Source organism: Capra hircus, chromosome 23 (genome assembly GCF_001704415.2).
Source record: "Capra hircus breed San Clemente chromosome 23, ASM170441v1, whole genome shotgun sequence".
NCBI lineage: Eukaryota > Metazoa > Chordata > Mammalia > Artiodactyla > Bovidae > Capra > Capra hircus.
Window position 1 is genome coordinate 36,295,528 of NC_030830.1, and position 21,994 is coordinate 36,317,521.

The following is a 21,994-nucleotide window of genomic DNA, read 5'->3' on the forward strand; positions in this document are numbered from 1 at the left end:
AGTTCAACCCAGAAATAAACTCACTAATAAAAACCCAACAGATTTTTCACAGAGATGCAAAAGTAATTCACTGGAGAAAGGATAGATTTTTTGAACAAATGGTACTGGAGCCATTGGACATTCATAGGTAAAAAGTGAAGCCCTATGTTTACGTCTTATGCCAAATAAAAGTCCGTTTAGAAGTGCTCAAAGGGACCTTGACCTTGATCCTTTGGTTCACTCCCGGCTCCACTTTTTATAGTTTTGTCAGGATTATATTGTAGGCACATAGTGCATGTACTAGAAACATCCCTGATTGTACCTTTAATGTTTTTGCACAGTAGTTTTAAATTAATTAAATTTGGAGATTGCCCTCTCCCACTCCTGCAAAAGACTGATTATTTCTGTTATTCTTTTTGGAAGGCAAAGGAGCAAATCTTTGTTGCTTAGCAGTCAAGCCAGAAAGCCTGAAACTTTTTGAGCATAAAAGACATCTTTTACTGTTCTGAATTTAGAGCATAATGAGGGAAAGACATCCCCGAGGGCTCAGTGGTAAAGAATCCACCTGCAATGCAGGCAATTAGGGTTCGCTCCCTAGGTCGGGAAGATCCCCTGGAGAAGGAGATGGCAACCCACTCCGGTATTCTTGCCTGGGAAATCCAAAAGACAGAGGAGCCTGTCAGGCTCTAGTCCATGGGGTTGCAAAAGGGTTGGACACGACTTAGCAACTGAACAACTGAAGGGAGAGACAAAGTTAAAAACTGTCCCATAAGATAATACATCAGCTTTTAGGCTCCAGTCTTTTTTAGACACAAGATATATTTATTTTGAACAATATTTTAGAACAATAGCAGTAAACAGTGATTTTTAGTAACTTTTAAAGAAACTTTTTTCTGGAATCATTTGAGTGTTTATCAGAAGTAACAGAGTGGTTTAACATTCTGTTACAGAGAGTTAACAGAATGTTTTGGTGATAAAAAGAAAACTGTTACCTGAGCATAGAATAACTAAATCATTTTATAAAAAGCAAACCCTGCTTGTTTTTTTAAAATATCATCCAAATAATACTTTGGCAGCAAAGGATTTATATGCCTTTATTTTTATGAATAAATCCACTAACATTTCTGGGAGAAATATCAATAACCTCAGATATGCAGATGACACCACCCTTATGGCAGAAAGTGAAGAGGAACTAAAAAGCCTCTTGAGGAAAGTGAAAGAGGAGGGTGAAGAAGCTGGCTTAAAGCTCAACATTCAGAAAACAAAGATCATGGCATCCGGTTCCATCACTTCATGGCAAATAGATGGGGAAACAGTGTCAGACTTTATTTTGGGGGGCTCCAAAATCACTGCAGATGGTGATTGCAGCCATGAAATTAAAAGACGCTTACTCCTTGGAAGAAAAGTTATGACCAACCTAGATAGCATATTCAAAAGCAGAGACATTACTTTGCCAACAAAGGTCCATCTAGTCAAGGGTATGGTTTTTCCAGTGGTCATGTATGGATGTGAGAGTTGGACTGTGAAGAAGGCTGAGCGATGAAGAATTGATGCTTTTGAACTGTGGTGTTGGAGAAGACTTGAGAGTCCCTTGGACTGCAAGGCGGTCCAAGCAGTCCATTCTGAAGGAGATCAGCCCTGGATGTTCTTTGGAAGGAATGATGCCAAAGCTGCAACTCCAGTACTTTGACCACCTCATGGGAAGAGTTGACTCACTGGAAAAGACTCTGATGCTGGGAGGGAATGGGGGGCAGGAGGAGAAGGGGATGACAGAGGATGAGATGGCTGGATGGCATCACCGACTCGATGGACATGAGTTTGTGTGAACTCCGGGAGTTGGTGATGGACAGGGAGGCCTGGCGTGCTGTGATTCATGGGGTCACAAAGAGTCGGACATGACTGAGCAACTGAACTGAACATTGAATATATTCAATGTTAATCTTTGTTTTTGTTAATCTTTTTGCCATATATAGATTTTTTTTTAAGGTTAAATGATTTTGGAATTTATATTACTCTGTGTTTTCATAGAAATAATGTATTTATCTTATTAAGTCTTCTCAATCAGAAAAGTGGCGTTATCTTTCCATATTCTAAACTGTTTTTGTCATCTTTATTGAGATAAAATTGACATAACATGTATATCATAATATCATATGTGTGTCCACATACTTCTAAAACAGCATTTTATATGTCTTCATATATTCTATTATGCCTGTGTTAAAGAAGGAGATGCAACTTCAATCCCTGGGTTGGGAAGATCCCCTAGAGAAGGAAATGGCAACCCACTCCAGTATTTTTGCCTGGGAAACCCCACGGACAGAGTAGCCTGGTGGGCTACAGTCCATGGGGTTGCAGAGAGTCTAACACGACTTTGCTACTAAGCAACAACTAGTTTATTTAACTAATTCTTCATTGTTAGAGGCAGTTTAGCAAGGTGGTTGAAAGCAAGGAATTTGGAACCAAACTGTTTTCCAGTTACTTTCTCAATAGTAAAATGGGGATGGTATAATATATATATTATACATATATAATATATATATCATAAGGAAGGTTGTTATGAAGATCATATAAGGTAATTTCTATTAATTATTTAAAACAGTATTTGGCACACAGTTACTATGTAAATTCTGTGATGAATGTCTTTATACATAAATCTTTGTCAAAGTTTCTAATTATTTCCTTTGATAGATTTTTAGAAGGGCAATATCTTGATCAATGAGTATGAACTCTTTAGGATTCTTGAGATCCAGATTGCTGCTTAAAAAGATTTTAGATAGAATAGAAATAGGGGGATAGGACAAACAGGGTTGCTGAACTTGTTTTACAGAACTTGGCACAAAATCTATAGAAAAGAAAAAAATTTTAAAAACCCAACTCTTTGACCGAGCTACACAAATTTGAGCCTAGCTTTTATGGACTGAACAGAAGCAATAATAAAGCCGTGATGGACTAAGGGATTGCAGTGGTGGACTGTTGGTATCTTGTTACAGAAAGCAAAGCTAATGTTGGTAACAAGTAGTAAAAATTAAAGGTGTTTAATACATACTGTTTCCCCTTAGGATTTTCTCTTGCAGCAGACTATGCTGCGAATTAAGGATCCTAAGAAGTCACTGGATTTTTATACGAGAATTCTTGGAATGACGTAAGTAAACTGTTGGTACCTGTGATGTTTAAATACATAGCTTTGCAAATATAGGCAGTGTTTTCAGATCTATTTTAAAAATAGATTAAAGTTTGCTTCAAAGGTCACCAAAGTGTTTTGGCCAGGAGTCTGGGACTAGGCTTGACTGGCCAGGGCTTCCGTCAGGTTCCTCTCCTCTCTCCCAGCCAGGTTCACTGGGCAGCAAGACGCCAACGCTTGCATTTTCTCTTAACTCCCTTCTCAGTGAGAGCTGCCAGTTTAATCCTTAACGTGCGCAGACCATTTTGATGTTATGGCCACTCTTAGCCTCTTGGAGAAAAGATATAGCTATAAAGACACATTATTTAGAAAATTTCGTGAGTTTACCTAAAGTTGAACATCTGTCCCATTTTATAAAATATGTTCTCTTTTTCCAAATAAGTAATGTTACTGATATGATACCTTTAACATATTTGCTTTTCTCAATTTGTTTCCTTAAATAATATGAAGGTTTTTATTTATTTCTGGTAGTATAGATATATGCAGAATAAAATAATCTTTAATTTACTGCCTAGATAACCTTCATTAAGAGAAAACATCAAGTAATACAGTATGTGTCTATATTTAGAAAATCTGACTGCTTCCGAGAAATACAAAGTGAAAAATGACAGCCTCCCTCTCCTAGTTCTCTTCAAAGATAACTGCTGTTAACAGTTTCTTGTCATTCTTTCCAGAAAAAGTGGTTTTGCACATAGCTGTCAGTAAAGAATCTGCCTGCAATGCAGGAGACCTGGGTTGGATTCCTGGGTCGGGAAGATCCCCTGGAGAAGGAAATGGCAACCCACTCCAGTATACCTGCCTGGAGAATCCCATGGACAGAGGAGCCTGGCAGTCTGCAGTTCATGGGGTCACAAGAGTCGGACACTACTTAGCTACTAAAGCACCATGACAGGTTTAAAGGACATAATGAAACAAATGTATCGAATGTCTGCTATTTGCCAGGCCCTGTATATGTTCTTTTCATTCAGTCTTCACAATAGGCTTATGAGATAGCTTATATTTCCATTTTTCATGGAAAGGGAGAAACCAAAGCTTAAAAGCATTAACTTAATGGCACCAAATCCCACAGTGGGAACATGGCAGATTTGGAATTTGAATCCAGGTCCAAACAACTCCAATGTTGACATTATTTTTAAAGAGTCCCAAATAGAGTACTCAGATGGTGAAGAATCTGCCTGCAATGCAGGAGACCCAGGTTCAATCCCTGGGTTGGAAAGATCCCCTGGGGAAGGAAATGGCAATCCACTCCAGCATTCTTGCCTGGAGAATTTCATGGACAGAGGAGGCTGGTGGCTACAGTCCATGGGGTTGCAAAGAGTTGGACACTACTGAGCGACTTACACAAGTACAACTTGATGTTATAGTGAAAGATAATGCTGTGCTGGGAAAAGCAGTGTACAGCAGATTCAAGTGTTCCATTTGATTGGTCTGTAAGAGCTTAGGCAGTCTGCTTTGGTAGGTGCAGAGATAGTTTTTTGTGATTGGAGTATTTGAGTTGTTTGACACTTCATCATAAACATGTTTGAGTAAGAGTTATTTATGATGAGTCAATGGGTAGATCTTAGTGAACCAAGGCATATTACATAGCAGTAATAAGAAAGAAGATTTGGAACAGAACTCTAGAAACTTTTTATTTGCTATGCTTCAGTCATTTCTTCTTATTGGTGTTGAATGAGGTCATCTTTGAGCATTTAGTAAGTAAGTAAAGTCGCTCAGTCGTGTCTGACTCTTTGCGACCCTGTGGACTGTAGCCTACCAGGCTTCTCCCTCCATGGGATTCTCCAGGCAAGAGTGCTGGAGTGGGTTGCTATTTTCTTCTCCAGGGGATCTTCCCGACCCAGGGATCGAACCTGGGTCTCCTGCATTCCCGGGTCTCCTGCATTCCAGGCAGACGCTTTAACCTCTGAGCCACCAGGGAAGCCCATTTAATCCTCTGTAATCTAAAGAAAACTATACTGTGTGTATCCTCGTTCCACCCTACTCCTTGCAAAATAGCATCACACTCTAAGTTCATTTTAGAAGCCACGGCTTTGTTGGATCTTCTTCAGAACCTCAGGATGTGGAATTCATGCACTGACTCTCACAATCAGTCTCTCCTTTTCCACTGCTCTTTTCAACCTGCGAAAGAATCTTAAGTCTTCTCTGTTGTAGGATAATTGTCACCCTCCGTTCTTTTACGGTCCATCCCATCATTGTGACTGTACAGATAGACCCCAATTGCTAACCTCCCATTCTCCAGCTTCTGCTGTGCGTGCCGGTGAAACTGCCCTCACAGGACCTTTCTGTATCTACTCACCTCTCCTCAACCTTAATCCTGTCTGACCTTTCTGCTGTATTTGATACTGTCAACCACTTTATTACTGACATTCATGTCTTCTGTGATATTAATCTGTTCTCTCAACACCTATCCTCAACTTATCTTCCTAGGAGTTTTGGCACAGTAAGAACTCAATAAATTTATTTTTTTAACTGAATGCCATATATCTGAAAGGTGTGAGACATTATATTTTTCACTGAAAAAATTTTCTTTTGAAGATGTCTTTTGACACTTATAAACAGGTACCATAAATCCAGCTAATTTTCACTGTATTTGAAGAACTGATGAATTACAAGTTTACATTTAATTTTTTTTTAATTTCACTGATATTTACAGATAAGTTTTTTAATTAGACCTTTTTATTGATTTTCCTTGCTTTTTCTATTAAAACAGGCTCACTGTGTACTGTTCTTATTCTCAGTAGAACTTGAATATTGTCATGTTGATCTTAGTATTAATCGACTTCTCCTGTAAGTTGAGTCAGGCTTTTTGTTTAATTTCAGACTACTCCAGAAACTTGATTTCCCCACTATGAAATTTTCACTCTACTTCTTGGCTTATGAGGATAAAAATGACATCCCAAAAGATAAAGATGAAAAAGTAGCATGGGTATTCTCCAGAAAAGCTACACTTGAACTGACACAGTAAGTATGAGTCTTTATTTTGTTTATATATTCTACATTTTTTTTAGAAGCTTTTTTTAAAAATTTTTCCCCCTTACCAGTTAATTCAAACTGGGTCTTATCTAACCAATTTTCATTTGTAACGATATCTTTGAGTATTTTTTCATGGATCTGTGTATTGTTCTTGTGGCGCAAGTAGGGCAAGTGAGATCATTTGCAGAGACTGTAATAATGAAATGGCAAGATGTTTGTCAAACTGTAGCTAATGTTTGGATACTACAGCTGAGATTGTCACAGGCATTCTCCTTTGTGTTCTATTCTTTATGCTGTTTTTGTGCAGTCTTTAAAAATTAACACAACAGATTTGTTTCAGGGTGTGCTATTTCCTGTGCCTCCTGAATCGGAACAGCCCCAGAGTCAGACAGACCTGGCCTGAGTCTTGCCTCTGATGATAGCTCTGTGACCCTGATCAAGTTATACCACCTCCCTACGTGGCAGTCTCATTTGTAAAATGGAGATACTCAGATCTAACCCACGTAGCTGTTTTGAGGGCTTCATGAAATATAAAGTGCATAGCACAATGAATGGTAGTTGCTATTATTATCATTTTATTCATATCCAGATGCCTAGTTTTATTGTCTCCTTAGTCTAGCTTATCATTCTTTGCCTATTTGCTCTTTCTGTTGTTGAAAACTTAACGTTTACAATAGCAGAGATTAGACCAAATATATTAAGTAGCATATATACATGGAAAGATTTCAAAGATTGTTGCAGCTTTCTTTTCAGAATTTCTGTTCTCCAGGTCACTTAGAATTATGTTTTCTCTCCATCTGTAGCAATTGGGGCACGGAAGATGATGAGACCCAGAGTTACCACAGTGGCAATTCAGACCCTCGAGGATTTGGTATGTTTGCCTATTTGTGTGTAATACACTTTTACGGTTTTGTGATTTTGCATTGGGTACCTATTTATGGTTATAAGCAATCTAAAACATTAATTTTTAGATTTTTGTTAGTATGGCTATTTTTATTTTCCACATGTAAGTTGTGTCCAACTCTTTGCAACTCTGTGGACTATAACCCTATGGAATTAGACAGAGGACTAATTCCTCTGTCTGTGGAATTCTCCAGGCAAGAATACTGGAGTAACCATTCCCTTCTCCAGGGCATCTTCCCAACCCAAGGATTGAACTTGTGTCCCTGCATTAACAGGCAGATTCTTTACCATCTGAGCCACCAGGGAAGCCTACTTTTATTTAGGAGTGTAATTTCATCATGTCAATCTAAACTTTACATTTATTCTCTCACCATGGTTTCATTTTTCAGTCTCAGTACTATATTTCCAGTAGACTTTTAAATTAAAGAAACAAAACCAAAAATGATGGTTAATAATAATCCTAATTTCCGCTAGCATACACTTGTGCCTTAATCTAAAATCTCTCAATCAAATGCCAGGATTATCAGTTTAAATGGACTGGTGTATAGTCATTATCAACAATTAGCTTATTAAGCATGAATAAATGGATATTGTTTTTTTTAAGTAGGTTATTCTTAACAGATTGAACTATTTATGAGCAAATATTGGTCTTATGTCAAATAATTTATAATTCAGAGCAACTAATTATTATACCCAGCCACTTAGATTCTTGTTCTTTAATATTTTATAGGTTTTGAACCAACTTGATTCAGTCTGTTTACAGATGCCTTGTGTTTTGAAATTAACCAGTTTTGGAAGCCGCCTGTGGCACACGGATACCCTGTTGTAATTTTTCCTTCTTTCTCTCTGCCTTGTTTTGGGGGCGGTTTTACCTAAGGTCACATTGGAATTGCTGTTCCCGACGTTCACGGTGCTTGTAAAAGATTTGAAGAGCTGGGAGTCAGATTTGTGAAGAAGCCTAATGACGGTGAGTCTGCTGCTTGTTTTCCCAGGCCTCTTTAGCTCTCTAACACCTACTAAGCACTCACAGAGGGTCCTGCTGCAGTTAAACCTTTTGGTTGCAGGTGACTCTGAATCCTACTCCAACCAGCTTAAGGAAAGAAGAGAAATGATTGGAAGCACACCGAGTTATCTTAGGAAACTGAAAGGCAAACTCGAGGGTGGCTTCACATGGGACTAATTGCAGGATCTGGAGAGCCATCCAAGACCGAGGCCGCCTCTCCACCCCTCAACCCTGCCCTTTTCTCAGTGTCCACCGGCTTTTACTATCTCAGGTCTAGTTAGCCACCCAAAACCTAAGTTCCTTAAAGTCTGTTTCTTCTGCTGTTAATGTAACTACAGCAAGTCTGTTCAGTTCATAATTGTCTGGTGTTTCTTTTTCATCCTTGTATAACTTTTGCCTGTCCTTATGATTTAGGTATGTCTCTTGACAATAGTATGTATCTGGATTTTGTTGGATTTACATGTATTATAATTATTTTATTTAGATCTATTTTTGCCATCCTAATTTATTTTTTAAATTTTTCATTTGGAATATTTCACTGTTTCATTTCCATCCTTTTTTTTTTTTCCAATTAGATTTGATATCCAAAAATCATTCTCCTCAGTAAGACAAGAACTTGCTCCCTTCTACCTCCATTATCTTACTGTACCCAGGCTGGGATAGTATTGATTTATTTTTCTTTTTCTTTGGCTTGTTTTTTAAGATAATAAATATGTACAGGTATATATTTTTTCTCCATGTATCTTGCTGTAACATCTTCTGGATCTTTCTGTCCCTTTATTAAGAACCTCAACCAAAACTGCTTTCAAAGGGTTTGTGAGGCAGAACTCTTGAGGCATTCCATGTACCCCAGAACCACGCCTTTATATATATAAATGACAGTTTTGTTGTCTATAAAACCGTAGGTTTATTTTCCTTCAGTCTTGAAAATACAACTCGGTTGCCTTATTTTTCCCATCCAGTGTTGCTGCTGAAAAATCTGCTGATTTATGTTCCTTTGTATACTTTCTTCTGTTTTGTCCTAGAAGCTTTTTATATTTGTTTTCTTTGTCCTTAATTTCCTTCTGAGATTTCTTCAAACTGGCATACCAATTAGCTAAGTTTTCCTCAGATGTATCTGTTCGTATATTCATCTTTAGTATTCTCATCTATTGTGTTATTGCAGCTATTGTAATTTTGATCTCTAATTTTTGCTGACTTCCTTTTATATTGTTCAGCTGGTAAGGAACCCATCTGCAGTGCAGGAGACCCCAGTTCGATTCCTGGGTCTGGAAGATCCCCTGGAGAAGGGATAGGCTACCCACTCCAGTATTCGTGGGCTCCCCTGGTGGCTCAGAGAGTAAAGAATACGCCTGCAGTGCGGGAGACTTGGGTTCGACTCCTGAGTTGGGAAGACCCCCTGGAGAAGGGAGTGGCTACCCAATCCAATATTCTTGCCTGGAGAATTCCATGGACAGAGGAGCCTCGAAGGCTACAGTCCATGGGGTCACAAAAAGTCGGACACGACTGAGCAACTTTCAGTTCACTTCATTATAATTTTGACTTCTAATTTTTGCTGAGTTTCTTTAATATTTTCTTATTCTTATTTCATATTGGGTATATTTAATATTCCTCATTGCTTTTACATATTTCAATAGTTCTTGGTCCATTGATCTCATATTTGTTCTTCAGTTAGAATTTATAATCCATTGTTTGTTATATAGTTATATTCCTCAAATTCTTATTATTTTGATCTCAGAGATTTTGGGGGGTTTGCTTTTGTTTTTTTTACTGAAACTATTAGCTATTCCAACCATCAGTTCAGTTCAGTTCAGTCGCTCTGTCGTCCCCTTCTCCTCCTGCCATCAGGCAGTGTGAATGGGGGGAGAGCAGACCTTGGTTCTTAAAATTCCAAATGATCTCAGGGACATGTGCAGGGCAGAGAGAGAAAATAAGAGTTAAGACAAATACTTCACATTCTGTAGTCATATCCTTTTCCCCCTTTGTCCTTGATGTAGTATTTGTAGGAGATGCTTCTGGTATTGTTTTTCCCTAACCCTGGTTGTGTGGCAAGTGTAACCTCTGGGAGATCAGTTGCTCCCCACCTGTTTTTCTGCCCTTACCCACTCCTGAGGACATCTGAACCAGTCGTTCGAACCCCTCGCACTGTGGGAGTAGGTGCTGAGGCCCAAGGCACTGGGAGCAACTAATTCAGCATCTTGGTACCAAAATAAATTTCTGAGGTCACACTTTTTCCATTTAGGCAAACAGCTCTACTACTAGACCTGTTAACCTCTCAGTCGCAGTTATGAGGTCCTGGGAGAAAGAATCTGATTGGCACAGCTTGGGTTATACAGAATAGTGTATGACCAAGCATCTGGGTCCCTTGGCTGGCTAGATGCACCATGCTACCGCCTCCCTTGAGCATCTATTTACTTTTTCCTCTTTAAGACAATTTCTGTGACTACTCAACTAGTTGCATGAAGTTACATTGTGCAGGTGAAGTAGATACCTGATACCTACAAGATACAGCCAGTCCCACTGTTTATTTCAGGATAAATGGTTTACAGCTATGTGTAGAAGATAAAATATATCATTCTGAAAATCATGCCTCTGGGCCATTCCAATAGATTTTTTGAAGTTAAAACTATAAATGAAATAATGTAATTAACTAAAATGCAAAATAAAATTTGAATTAATAAACATTGCTTTAAATTTTTAAGTATTATATTTATTTTAGGTCTCTCAAATAATGAAAATTATTTTGTTTTACAGGTAAAATGAAAGGCCTGGCATTTATTCAAGATCCTGATGGTTACTGGATTGAAATTTTGAATCCCAACACAATGATAACTATTATTTAGTTCTGTGAGAATGCGGATTTGAAATTTCAGTGGAGACATTGTAGAAGGTAAAACAGGAAATCATGTGATTCAGGATATTCAGACAACAGAAGCGTCCAGGACTGATGGAGCCTTGTCCCAACTCAGATTATTCTCAGATCTATCTCCCTTTCCTTTTTCAGCTGTTTCCCCTAACTGTTCAGTCATCCTAGTTTTAATGTAGTGCCTTGTCTTATGTCCTTGAATATAGTTGTATAACTTTACTTTTTTAGGCAATAATTAGAACAGTTCCCTTCAGAGGCTGCATTTGCCTTCCATCTCCTGAAGAGATACAAGTCTACAAGTCTGCCTTTGAACCATCATTTAAAATAAAAAAAACACTGAACATGTTTTTGTTATGGTTACCTTCTGGGGTTTCAGTTCCTCAGAAGTAACTTTTGACAATGAGAAGTTAAAAACCCTGAACAAAAATGAGGCTTCACGTATATTTCAAACAGTATAAAGTTTATTTTACAAAAGAGAAGTGACTCTCGGGAGAAATTCAGAATCATGCTGACACGGATGCAGATAGAAATATTAATTTCTTCTTTAGAGAGTACTCTGAAAGTTCAAGGACTAGCCTCTGTGGGGATGGGGAGGATGGGAATATTATATACTGGTTATGCAGACACAAACTAGACTGTCACGTACTTTATCTCACTTAATCCTCCACAGTGTCCTGTGAGATAGAAAGGAGGCTAACATGCAAATTTAATGAATCCAAGGCAATATAAATAGGCTCAAGTGCTCAAGATCTCATCACCATCATCATCACTTTTAGTATTTCGCTGTACCTCACATCTCCTTCATTAGTCTTCTTTGTAAAAACCTTTGGTGAGTTTGAGCATTGCCCTCTCAGCTTTGGAGCCTTGAGTACCATGGTGAGGAAGAAGCAGGGGAGGAAGTCAGGAGCACACGGCTGCTCTGGGAATGCCCGGCCGTCCCTGTGCAGGTGGTGCTTGTGTTACTTGTGAAGAGCCCTACCCCAAGGTCTTCCGCATGCCAGTAATCATGTAGGATACAGTACGTTCAGTGATAACATAACTTAGTTATCGGAAATCAGCTCAGTGGTCTTCCTTGCCATGACTGATGGGTTTTTAAAACCAAACTGATGTTGAAAATTTCTTATGGCACAGATAATAAGAACATCCAGTTTGTGGCTTAACTGCATTTGGATTTTGTGCGTGTGTGCAGACACTGTTGGAAGACCTTAGGATAGGCCATGCCAACTGTGCTTACGCTGTTAGAAGCATTTTATATCTCCTTTTTGGATGGAATGGGTTTATGTGAGCTATTTGAACAAGTGGCAATACTCACAGACTGAAATAAAACAAAAATTTAGATAAGACTATGCTTAATTTGTAAACTTCTATCTTCTACATTCTTTCTTTAAAAAAAAAAGAAAAGAAAAACTGCCCTTGAGAAGTACTACAAGGATTTGAAGGGGCTTGCAGACTCATCGAGAACTGGGAATAGTTTGTAATTCTCTACATCCAGCAAAGCACACAGTTTCTATGAATAATGAAGAGTGAGGAAGATGAGAAGAGGAAAGGAGATAAGGGTGAAGGATTTTGATAGAAAAAGTGCAGAGGAGAAGAAAGGCGAAATGTCAAAAGTGAGTTGTGGTTAAGCAATGCTAGTACATTTTGGGTTAATGGGTTATTAGATTCATAAATAAGCCTCTAGTGGGAGGGTTATTAGATTCATAAATTTAATCATTTAAACCTTACTCCCACAGAAAGAAGCCTTCTCTGCCTGCTAAGTAAAACTTGCCAAAAAGATAGCCCTTGCTTATTCTCGAAGTTCATCCTTAGATATGTTGAAAAAATATGTGTTGTATCACCAGGCTTTGCTAGGGATTAGGAAAACTCACTTCTAAATTAATTTACCTGAGCAGTGGTATCATGAAAGGATGAATTAGAGCACAAGAAATGTTCTTGCTTTCCATGATTGGACAGCAAGACTGTATAGCTCACTGTCAATGTGAAATAAATCAGTCTCTCAGGAACCCTACACAGCTAAGCCTGGGACTCAGTTATAACACAGATGGTCTGAATAGGAGCTGATGGCTGAGAGAAAATCACTTAGAGCTTCCCCATGTAGCATTCTCACCAGGATTGTGTACAGTGTATGTAACTATTCCTTAGCAACACAACTGCTTATGAAGAGGTCTGTATCAGTAGACATGCATACTGCTGACAATAAGAAAAGACCCAACTCTGTTGGATGTAACAAACACTTCAGAGGTTCTGGAATGGGTTGAGGGAGGGTTCAGAAATAACAAGTTATTGTGGTTTTCTCCTATCTTTCCCAAACTGTCATTCTCAGCAATTTGGGGAGGGGGTGTGTGAATAATACTTGTGATCAAAAAACCCCTTCTATGATTCCAGGTGTCATTGTATAAGTAATGTTCAGTGAAAGAAAATAACCTTTTCTTCTTGGTGTCTGTAATGAGTGTAAAACCTTTCTCAAAGCTCATCAACAGAATCTTCTTGTCTCAAAACTGGGATCAGGTCACTCGCCTGGCTCTGATGATGAGGCCATTCTGACTTGGATTAGTCATATTTATCTGAGTTACCTGCATTAGGATGGACACTGCATCAAACTGAGACTTCCAGAATGCAGGAGCAAATGGGGGCTTCTGAAGAGGCAAACAGAAACTGCAACAGGGTGAGATTTCATATTCAGAACTTGGTGCAAGGGTGCTCATAGAAATCATAAGGCATGTTCTGCCCTCAAAGAACTTGTTCTGAGATTACGGTTCTCAACTATATCAGACTTAGCAGATCCTCATTATAACATGGGAACATTTATAACATCTATTACACCACTATCCTGAAACAAAATGCATATATAATGTAAACCTATATACACAATTTCAGAAAGGATTAAGCCAGTGCCTTTATTATAATAACAAATAAATCAATTTGTAATAAAGTGTGCATTTCAGAGTATAAATGCCCAGATACTACCACACTAAGAAACAATGGAGGAGTCAAGTGCTTTCTCTTAATGTATACAAGTGTGTGTGCACTCAGTTGCTCAGTCGTGTCCTCCTCTGCAGCCCCATGGACTGTAGCCCACTAGCTCCTCTATCCATGAAATTTTCCAGGCGACAATACTGGAGTGGGTTACCATTTCCTACTCCAGGGGATCTTCCCAACCCAGGGATGGAACCCATGTCTCTTGCATCTCCTGTATTGGCAGGTGGATTCTTTACCACTACTACATAGAAGAAGTAAAATTGTTTAATAGTGCACTGGTAACTCTTGGTACTTTAAAATAGAGACTGAATTCATGACTTCTGAAGAGCTCTGTTACAACATTTAAATGCATATTGATAACAGGTGTGTTTTATTGGTCACTCAAAGAAATTGAGTGATGGTAACTGTTGGAAACATCATTTTCCAAAATGGTGATCAATTCTTGTGGAAGTTTTGAATAAAAGGATAATATTCCTTCTGTTTATGAGATAGTTTTGTCTCTAGTGAATATTAAGATTAGGTATACAAGTAGAAATTCTAGGCTCAGATGATAAAAGCAGGTATTAGAATTTTTTAGTTGACGTAAGTTTAAGGTGTGCAGTATGTTGATTTATGTTTGCAATATTACCACCACAGGCTTAGCTGACACTTCTATCGTTACATAATTACCTCTTCTTTTTTGTGATGGGAATAATTAAGATCTAGCCTCTGCCTAGAAATAAACAAGAAAAAAAAAACTGCAAGAAAACACAAACACTGAGGCTGAACACTATGCTACTCAGTAACCAGTGAGTCACTAAAGAAATCAAAGAGGTAGACATTTGGAGACAAGTGAAAATGGAAACAACAATCTAACAGCAAACGCAGTTCTAAGAGGGAAGTTGATGGTGATACAAGCCAGCCTACCTCAGGAAACTAGAACTCTCCGTCTTAATCTTACACCTGAAGGAATGAGAAGAAAGAACAAGCAAAACCATCCTTGGCTAGCACTTCTGGTGGTACAGTGGCAAACTTTGTGGAGTGACCCATACTGTCACCTCTGAGAGCTCTGAGCACCTGGACAACACGTTCTTTTCAGACCAGCCAGGGTTGCTGCACTTGTCCATCTACCCTTAAACCTGGGCATGCAAATACCAGCAGGCACCTAAGGGGGTCACAGGGATGCTAAGGAGCAGTAGTCCCATTGTATAGCAGCAGTGATACTTCGTAATGATAAGGGTCACTTACTAACACCAGAATGCTAATGATTCTTCTTGCCCAAAGTAACAGGGCAGCAGCCACAACTTAAAATTAATGGGATTAATCCCAAAGCAATCTACAGATTCAATTAAAAACCTATCAAAATTTTAATGACTTTCTTTTTTCAGAAATAGAAAAATTCAAACTAAAATTCACATGGAATCTCAAGGGAACCCGAATAGCCAAAACAATTTTGAAAAAGAATAAAATTGGAGGACTCATACATTCTGATTTCAAAACTTACCACACAGCTTCAGTGATCAAAACAGCATGGTACTGGCATGAAGACAGACACAGACCAATGAGTTTGTTCCTGGGCATTGAGCCTCACACACATGTTCAGATGATTTTTGATGAGGATACCAAGACAATTCAATGGGGAAAGGAAAATGTTTTCAACAAATAGTGCTGGTAAAACTGGGTATCCACACAAAAGAGGGAAGTGTAGTGTAGGTGGATCTTTATCTTACACCATCTATAAAAATTAACTCAAAATGGATCAAAGGTCTAAATGTAAAAGCTGAAAGTATAAAACTCATAGAAGAAAACATGAGAAAAGGCTGCATGACCTTGGATTTAGCAATAATTTCTTAGCTATGACACCAAGAAACACAGGCAACAAAAGGAAAAAAGTCAACAAATTGTACTTCACTAAAATTTAAAACATTTAAATTTAAATTTTAAAGGATGCTCTCAACAGAGTGTAAAGGCGACCCACAGAATGGGAAAACATACTTGCAAATCATAGATCTGATATAATATTCAGAACATAGAAAGAACCACATGCAACAACAACAAAAACCCAGCTTTAAAATGAGCAGAGGATTGCAAGTCAAAAGGGCAGTGAGATACCATCCATACCCATTAAGACGGCTGTTGTTTACTGGCTAAGTTGTGTCTGACTCTTTCGATCCCATGGACTGTAGCCCGCCGGGCCCCTCTGTCCATGGAAACAGTTCCGGAGTGAGTTGCCATTTCTTTCTCCAAGGGATCTTCCCTACCCAGGGATTGAACCTGAGTCTCCTGCATTGGCAGGTGAATTCTTTACTGCTGAGCCACCAGGGAAGTATGTAAAATTAAAAACAGAAAATAACAAATGTTTTAGGGAAAGCCTGAATGTTTACATTTTGGGTTAATACTTTTATTGCAAGTAACTTCACTTGTACATGCAATTTATCCTAATAGGTCACTAGTTATATTTACATTCTATAAATGTTAACATTATGGATTAATATGAAGGTAGAAAGTTGCTCAGTTGTGTCTGACGCTTTGCGACCCCATGGACTATACAATCCATGGAATTCTCCAGGCCAGGATACTGGAGTGGGTAGCCTTTCCCTTCTCCAGTGGATCTTTCCAACCCAGGGATCAAACCCAGGTCTCCCGCATTGTAGGCGGATTCTTTACCAACAGAGCTATCAGGGAAGCCCTAATATAATATATCCTATAAGAATTTAGAAGCTTTTTTTCTCACTAAATCAGAATCAGGAATGAACACTGAGCTTTCAGGCTCTACAGGTGATTTTTATGTGTCATTGAGTAAATAAAAATCAGTTTTAAAGATGTTTGGGAGTTCCCTGGTGGCCTTGTGGTTAGGATTCTGGCTTTCACTGCCACGGCCCAGGTATTGCTGGCGGGAATGTAAAACAGTGCAGCTGCTGTGGAAATTAACTAAACAATTACCATATGTTCAGCAATTCTACTTTTGGATATATACCCAAAAGAACTGAAAACAGACTCAAACTGATGCTTGTACACCAAGGCTTGTTGGCAGTATTATTCATGTAGCCAAAAAGTGGATGAGTTTGAGCAGACTCTAGGAGACAGTGAAGGACAGGGAAGCCTGGCATGCTTCAATCCATGGGGCTGCGGAGCTGGACACGACTGAGCAAGTGAACAAGAGGTGGAAACAACCCAAATGTCCACTGATGGATGAATAAGTAAAATGTGATATAGGCATACAATGGAATGTTATTCAGACTTGAAAAGGAATGAAATTCTGAAACATGATACAACATGGATGAACCTTGAAGACACTGGACTGAGATAAGTCAGGCAAAAAGATAAGTACAGTGTGATTCCATTTATATGAGATACCTAGAATAAATTCACAGAGACTGAAAGAATGGTGGTTTCCAAGGACTGGCGGGCAGAGGAAATGGGGAATGATTGTTTAATAGATGGAGAGTTTGGGAAGAAGGAAAAGTTTTGGAGATGGATGATGGTAATGGTTTTACAACAGTGGAAATGCACTTGAAGCCATTGAACTGTATACTAAAGAATGGTTAAAAGGAAAGACTTTGTTTTCGTATATTTTACCACAATAAAAGAAATGAATGTGTGCTCTGGTGAAAGTGTCCCACTTTTTAGAAGAAGGACCTCTAGACAAGCAGAACCTGGAGTTATCCAAGTGAATAACTGGCAGCAATGATGCTTAGAGGGGCTGCTCGTATTTCCCCCCTTGGTTCCTGAACCCATATGATACCTTTTGGGAGTAGAGTGCTAGTACTGATAATTGACAGGGTATATCATGTGTCCTGGCAGTTGGCATCTCATCATTACAGGGTATCATCTCCAAGCTGGTACCTCAGCTGCACCTTCAGAAGACCATTTCATCACTATCTCAGAGCAGCATCTTCTGATGGTACAGTAAGTGACAGGTCCAGTGGATCCCATGGTCATCTGCCTACTGCCGTACTTGCTGTGCTCTAAAACAGGCCCCTTGGGCTGCCATCACCAGGAGAAGGACATGCTCCAGAGAACCATTGACCTTCCAGTGGGGATCTTAGAACGGGACAGTTAGAGCAGAGAGAGTGTCATCCCAGTTGTTCCACAGTCTGAAGCAGAGTGATCTGCTTACGCAGCTGATTACGTAAGCTAGAAATAAATCCTTATTGTATGCAACTGAGACTTTCTTCATGTGTGTTACACAGAATTTTGTGGCAATAGCTGGTTGACACACTTCTATCTATCCTCCCCAAATTTCTTAGTTTATCTTGTTCTTTGTTCTAACTTAACTGGAATGATTGGTTTGCTTATTGAAACTATTTTTAAAGCTCAAAAGTGCATTTTAAAATGTTATGTTTTCCCTCAGAATTGTTTTGGCAGCATGCCCCACAGTTTTTGCTATGTAGGCTCTCATTGTTATTATTTTGCTATCTTTTGATGTTAATTTTGTGTCCAGCGAATGTGAACTGTATTGTTCCTTTTTGAAATTTACTATAAGTTTCTTTGTGAACAAGCATGTGCTTGATTTTGTGAATATTCCTTGGACAAGAACAGTATCTTCTGTTGTGGGATATTCAGTACAGTTCAGTCACTCAGTCGTGTCTGACTCTTTGCAACCCCATGAACCGCAGCACGCCAGGCCTCCCTGTCTATCACCAACTCCCAGAGTCCACCCAAACCCATGTCCATTGAGTCGGTGATGCCATCCAACCATCTTATCCTCCGTCGTCCCCTTCTCCTCATGCCCTCAAATCTTTCCCAGCATCAGGTCTTTTCAAATGAGTCAGCTCTTCACATCAGGTGGCCAAAGTATTGGAGTTTCAGCTTCAACATCAGTCCTTCCAGTGAACACCCAGGACTGATATCCTTTAGGATGGACTGGTTGGATCTCCTTGCAGTCCAAGGGACTCTCAACAGTCTTCTCCAACGCCACAGTTCAAAAGCATCAATTCTTCGGCACTCAGCTTTCTTCACAGTCCAACTCTCACATCATACATGACCACTGGAAAAACCATAGCCTTGACTAGATGGACCTTTGTTGACAAAGTAATGTCTCTGCTTTTGAATATGCTATCTGGGTTGGTCATAACTTTCCTTCCACGGAGTAAGCATCTTTTAATTTCATGGCTGCAATCACCATCTGCACTGATTTTGGAGCCCAGAAAAATAAAGTCAGCCACTGTTTCCCCATCTATTTGCCATGAAGTGATGGGACCGGATGCCATGATCTTAGTTTTCTGAATGTTGAGCTTCAAGCCAACTTTAAAGTTCTGTTTAAAATTGTTGAGATCAAACTCACAGGGTTTCAACTAAAAATCCTCCACAGCAGCTGTTATCTGTTCCTCCTCTTCCCCTTCTTCTCCCTCTTCTCCTCTCTCCTACTCCCCCTTTCTGAATTCCATTATAGGAAAATTAATATTGCTACCTCTGCTTTCTTTTTGTTTGCATTTACCTGAAAATTTTGCTCTTCTGTTTTTTTTTTCAAATTTTTCAACTTTATTATCTTTAGCAAGTCAAACAAAATATATTGCAAAAACGTTTCCTTCCCCAGCCACATCCATTTGAAAGAAATTTGTGTTAAAAAGTTGGTGATATTTATCCTTCAACCTTAGCCTCTAAGTTCATAAATCTGTATAAATATGTTGTAGTAGGCCAAATAATGGCCCTCAACATGTCCAGATACTAATCTCTGGAGCCTGTGAATGTCACCTTATATGGGAAAAGGGTCACAGTACCGGTGATTCAGTTAGGAATCTTGAGATGAGGTTATCTTGGATTATCTGGATGTGCCCTAAATGCAACCATATGTGTCCTAAGAAGGAGACTGATGGAAATTTAATACAGAAGTGAAAAAGATGATGTGAAAATGACTGTGGGGATTGGTGTGATGTGACTGTAAGCCAAGGAATGCTGTCTGCCACCAGAAGTGGAAAATATAAGGAACATTTTCCTCTAACTATTCAAGTGAGTGTGGCTCTACCCATATGTTGATTTTAACTCAGCAACACTGATTTTGGACTTCTGGCCTCCAGAAGTCTAAGAGAATAGAATAAACATGTACTGTTTTAAGCCATCTTTCTGCTGCTGTAATTTTTACAGCAGCAATAGAAAGCTAATATGTAAGTTTAAAAAATTTCCCCCTTTTTAATATTTTTGATAAATATGACATCATATTCTTATGGTGCTCTAGAATAACTTTTTATCCCTCTTAATAATCAATTATATAAAAATTAATGTATCAATTATATCTTCAAAGGTCAATATCTATAGATGCCATTCTTTTCAATAACCAAGTAATAGTCCATAGTATGCTCAGTGGTAAAGAATCTGCCTGCCAATGCAGGAGACGTAGGTTCAGTCAAGATCCCCTGGAGAAGGAAATGGCAATCCTCTTCAGTATTTTTGATTGGGCAATGCCATGGACAAAGGAGCCTGGTGGGCTACAGTCTGTGAGGTCACAAAGAGTTGGATACAACTTAGTGATCAAACAACAACAACAGTCCATAGTATAGATGTTTTATAATTCATTTAAACATTCTAGACTTTCTAGTTTCCAGTTTCCCATTGTAAATAGTGCTGCAGGAAATGTATGTATGTGTTTTATATGTTGGAGTTCTTTTTTGAGGGGAGAGGACAGTAGACTCCTATGAGGATCTATAGATAAGTATTAAATTTTAATAGAAGTCAACAGTTTTCTTTCCAGCAAGGTTGTAACACTTCCCATCTGATTTGAATTTTCCTTTTTATGAGTGACGATGACTGGTTTTTTTTCATATTTTTTGGCAATTCGTATTTCCTATTTTATGCAATGCTTGTTTAGTTCCTTTGCTCCTGTTTCCTTTGGATTATTTTCCTGAACTCGTGTGTCATGAGTTTTAGCAATATTTCTCGTCTTTTGATTGAACTGTGATTTTTACTCCCCTTTCATGATATTGGGGGAGAATTCTCCCCGTTCTTGCCCACTCACATCTAAAGAAGCCTGAGAACCTAACATACTTTCCTCTCTATGCCTTAATCAAGAAATCACCTGTAAGTTCCTCTAGTATTTTAGAACAGATATCTCTCCCTTATCTCTCATTCTAAATTTATCATTGTCTGCCTGATGGCTCTCAATGGCTTCATCTGCACAGACACTGAAAGAATATACATACTATCAGTTAGTATGGGTGAGGTTACGCTGCAGAAACAAATGATCCCCCAAATCTCAGTGGCTTACAAGATTTATCTCTCCGTCTCACTGCATATCCACCGATTCTCTCAGCCTCAGCTAATAGTGCAGCTGCACAACAGGCACCTCCTGGTGTCAGTGGAATCAGTGGCTTCTCCAAGAGCTGCCTTTATTGAGAGGTACACAAGGGGCCTTTCAGGCAGCTACCAGACTGAACATTCTTCTCCCCGGATTCAGAAAGAGGCACGTTTCCTTCGAGGCCACTGGCTTCCTAGTCTTTCTCTGGCATAGTAACATCATACACAGATGTGACCTTGTGTCTCTGTCCTAATGCCCTACACCAGCCTCTAAAGAAAGAACCTTAAGCCTTGGATGAGATCTGTTTCAGGAAGAAGAGAAGGATGTTTAATTCTCTCTGCAGGATCAAACATCCAAGTAATTAAGGATGTTTGTCCAGAAAACACTAACTCAGCATTCTGTTCTTGGTCATTTTACCTTGGCTTCTTTCTCCAAACCAAGTAAATTTTCCCCGAAAGTTCATCCTAGTCTTTTATGTCTTTGCCATTTGCCACCCTGCTGTGTGTTTCTGGAGGTCTCATCTTGCTCGTAGTTTGATCACCGTGTTTCCTTTTCCATCACGGGGTAATCATTAGCGCAGCTCACGAGTGTCTGGTTCTCCGCTCTGGTCACATAGTAGCATGCATGTCCAGACTTCCATAAGGTTTGGTTCTGTGACTAATTCTGGCATGAATTGTCAGTAGAAGTGGTGACTGTCACTTTCAGGGTAAAGAATTTAATTGCTAGTGTAAGCCTTCTGCTGCTGCTGCTGCTGCTGCTAAGTCACTTCAGTCGTGTCCGACTCTGTGCGACCCCATAGACGGCAGCCCACCAGGCTCCCCCATCCTTGGGATTCTCTAGGCAAGAATACTGGAGTGGGTTGCCATTTCCTTCTCCAATGCATGAAAGTGAAAAGTC

At 39.1% G+C, this 21,994-nt stretch overlaps 1 protein-coding gene across 1 annotated transcript in view; it reads left to right on the forward strand.

Annotated features, from left to right (window-relative positions):
- GLO1 (glyoxalase I) overlaps positions 1 to 13,334 on the forward strand; it is a 29,521-nt gene extending 16,187 nt beyond the window's left edge. The window contains exons 2-6 of the mRNA XM_005696284.3: positions 3,039 to 3,121; positions 5,981 to 6,121; positions 6,937 to 7,004; positions 7,914 to 8,003; positions 10,794 to 13,334. Of these exons, the coding sequence (XP_005696341.1) occupies positions 3,039 to 3,121; positions 5,981 to 6,121; positions 6,937 to 7,004; positions 7,914 to 8,003; positions 10,794 to 10,882 (471 nt within the window). The 3' untranslated portion in view covers positions 10,883 to 13,334. The remainder of the gene's footprint in view (positions 1 to 3,038; positions 3,122 to 5,980; positions 6,122 to 6,936; positions 7,005 to 7,913; positions 8,004 to 10,793) is intronic.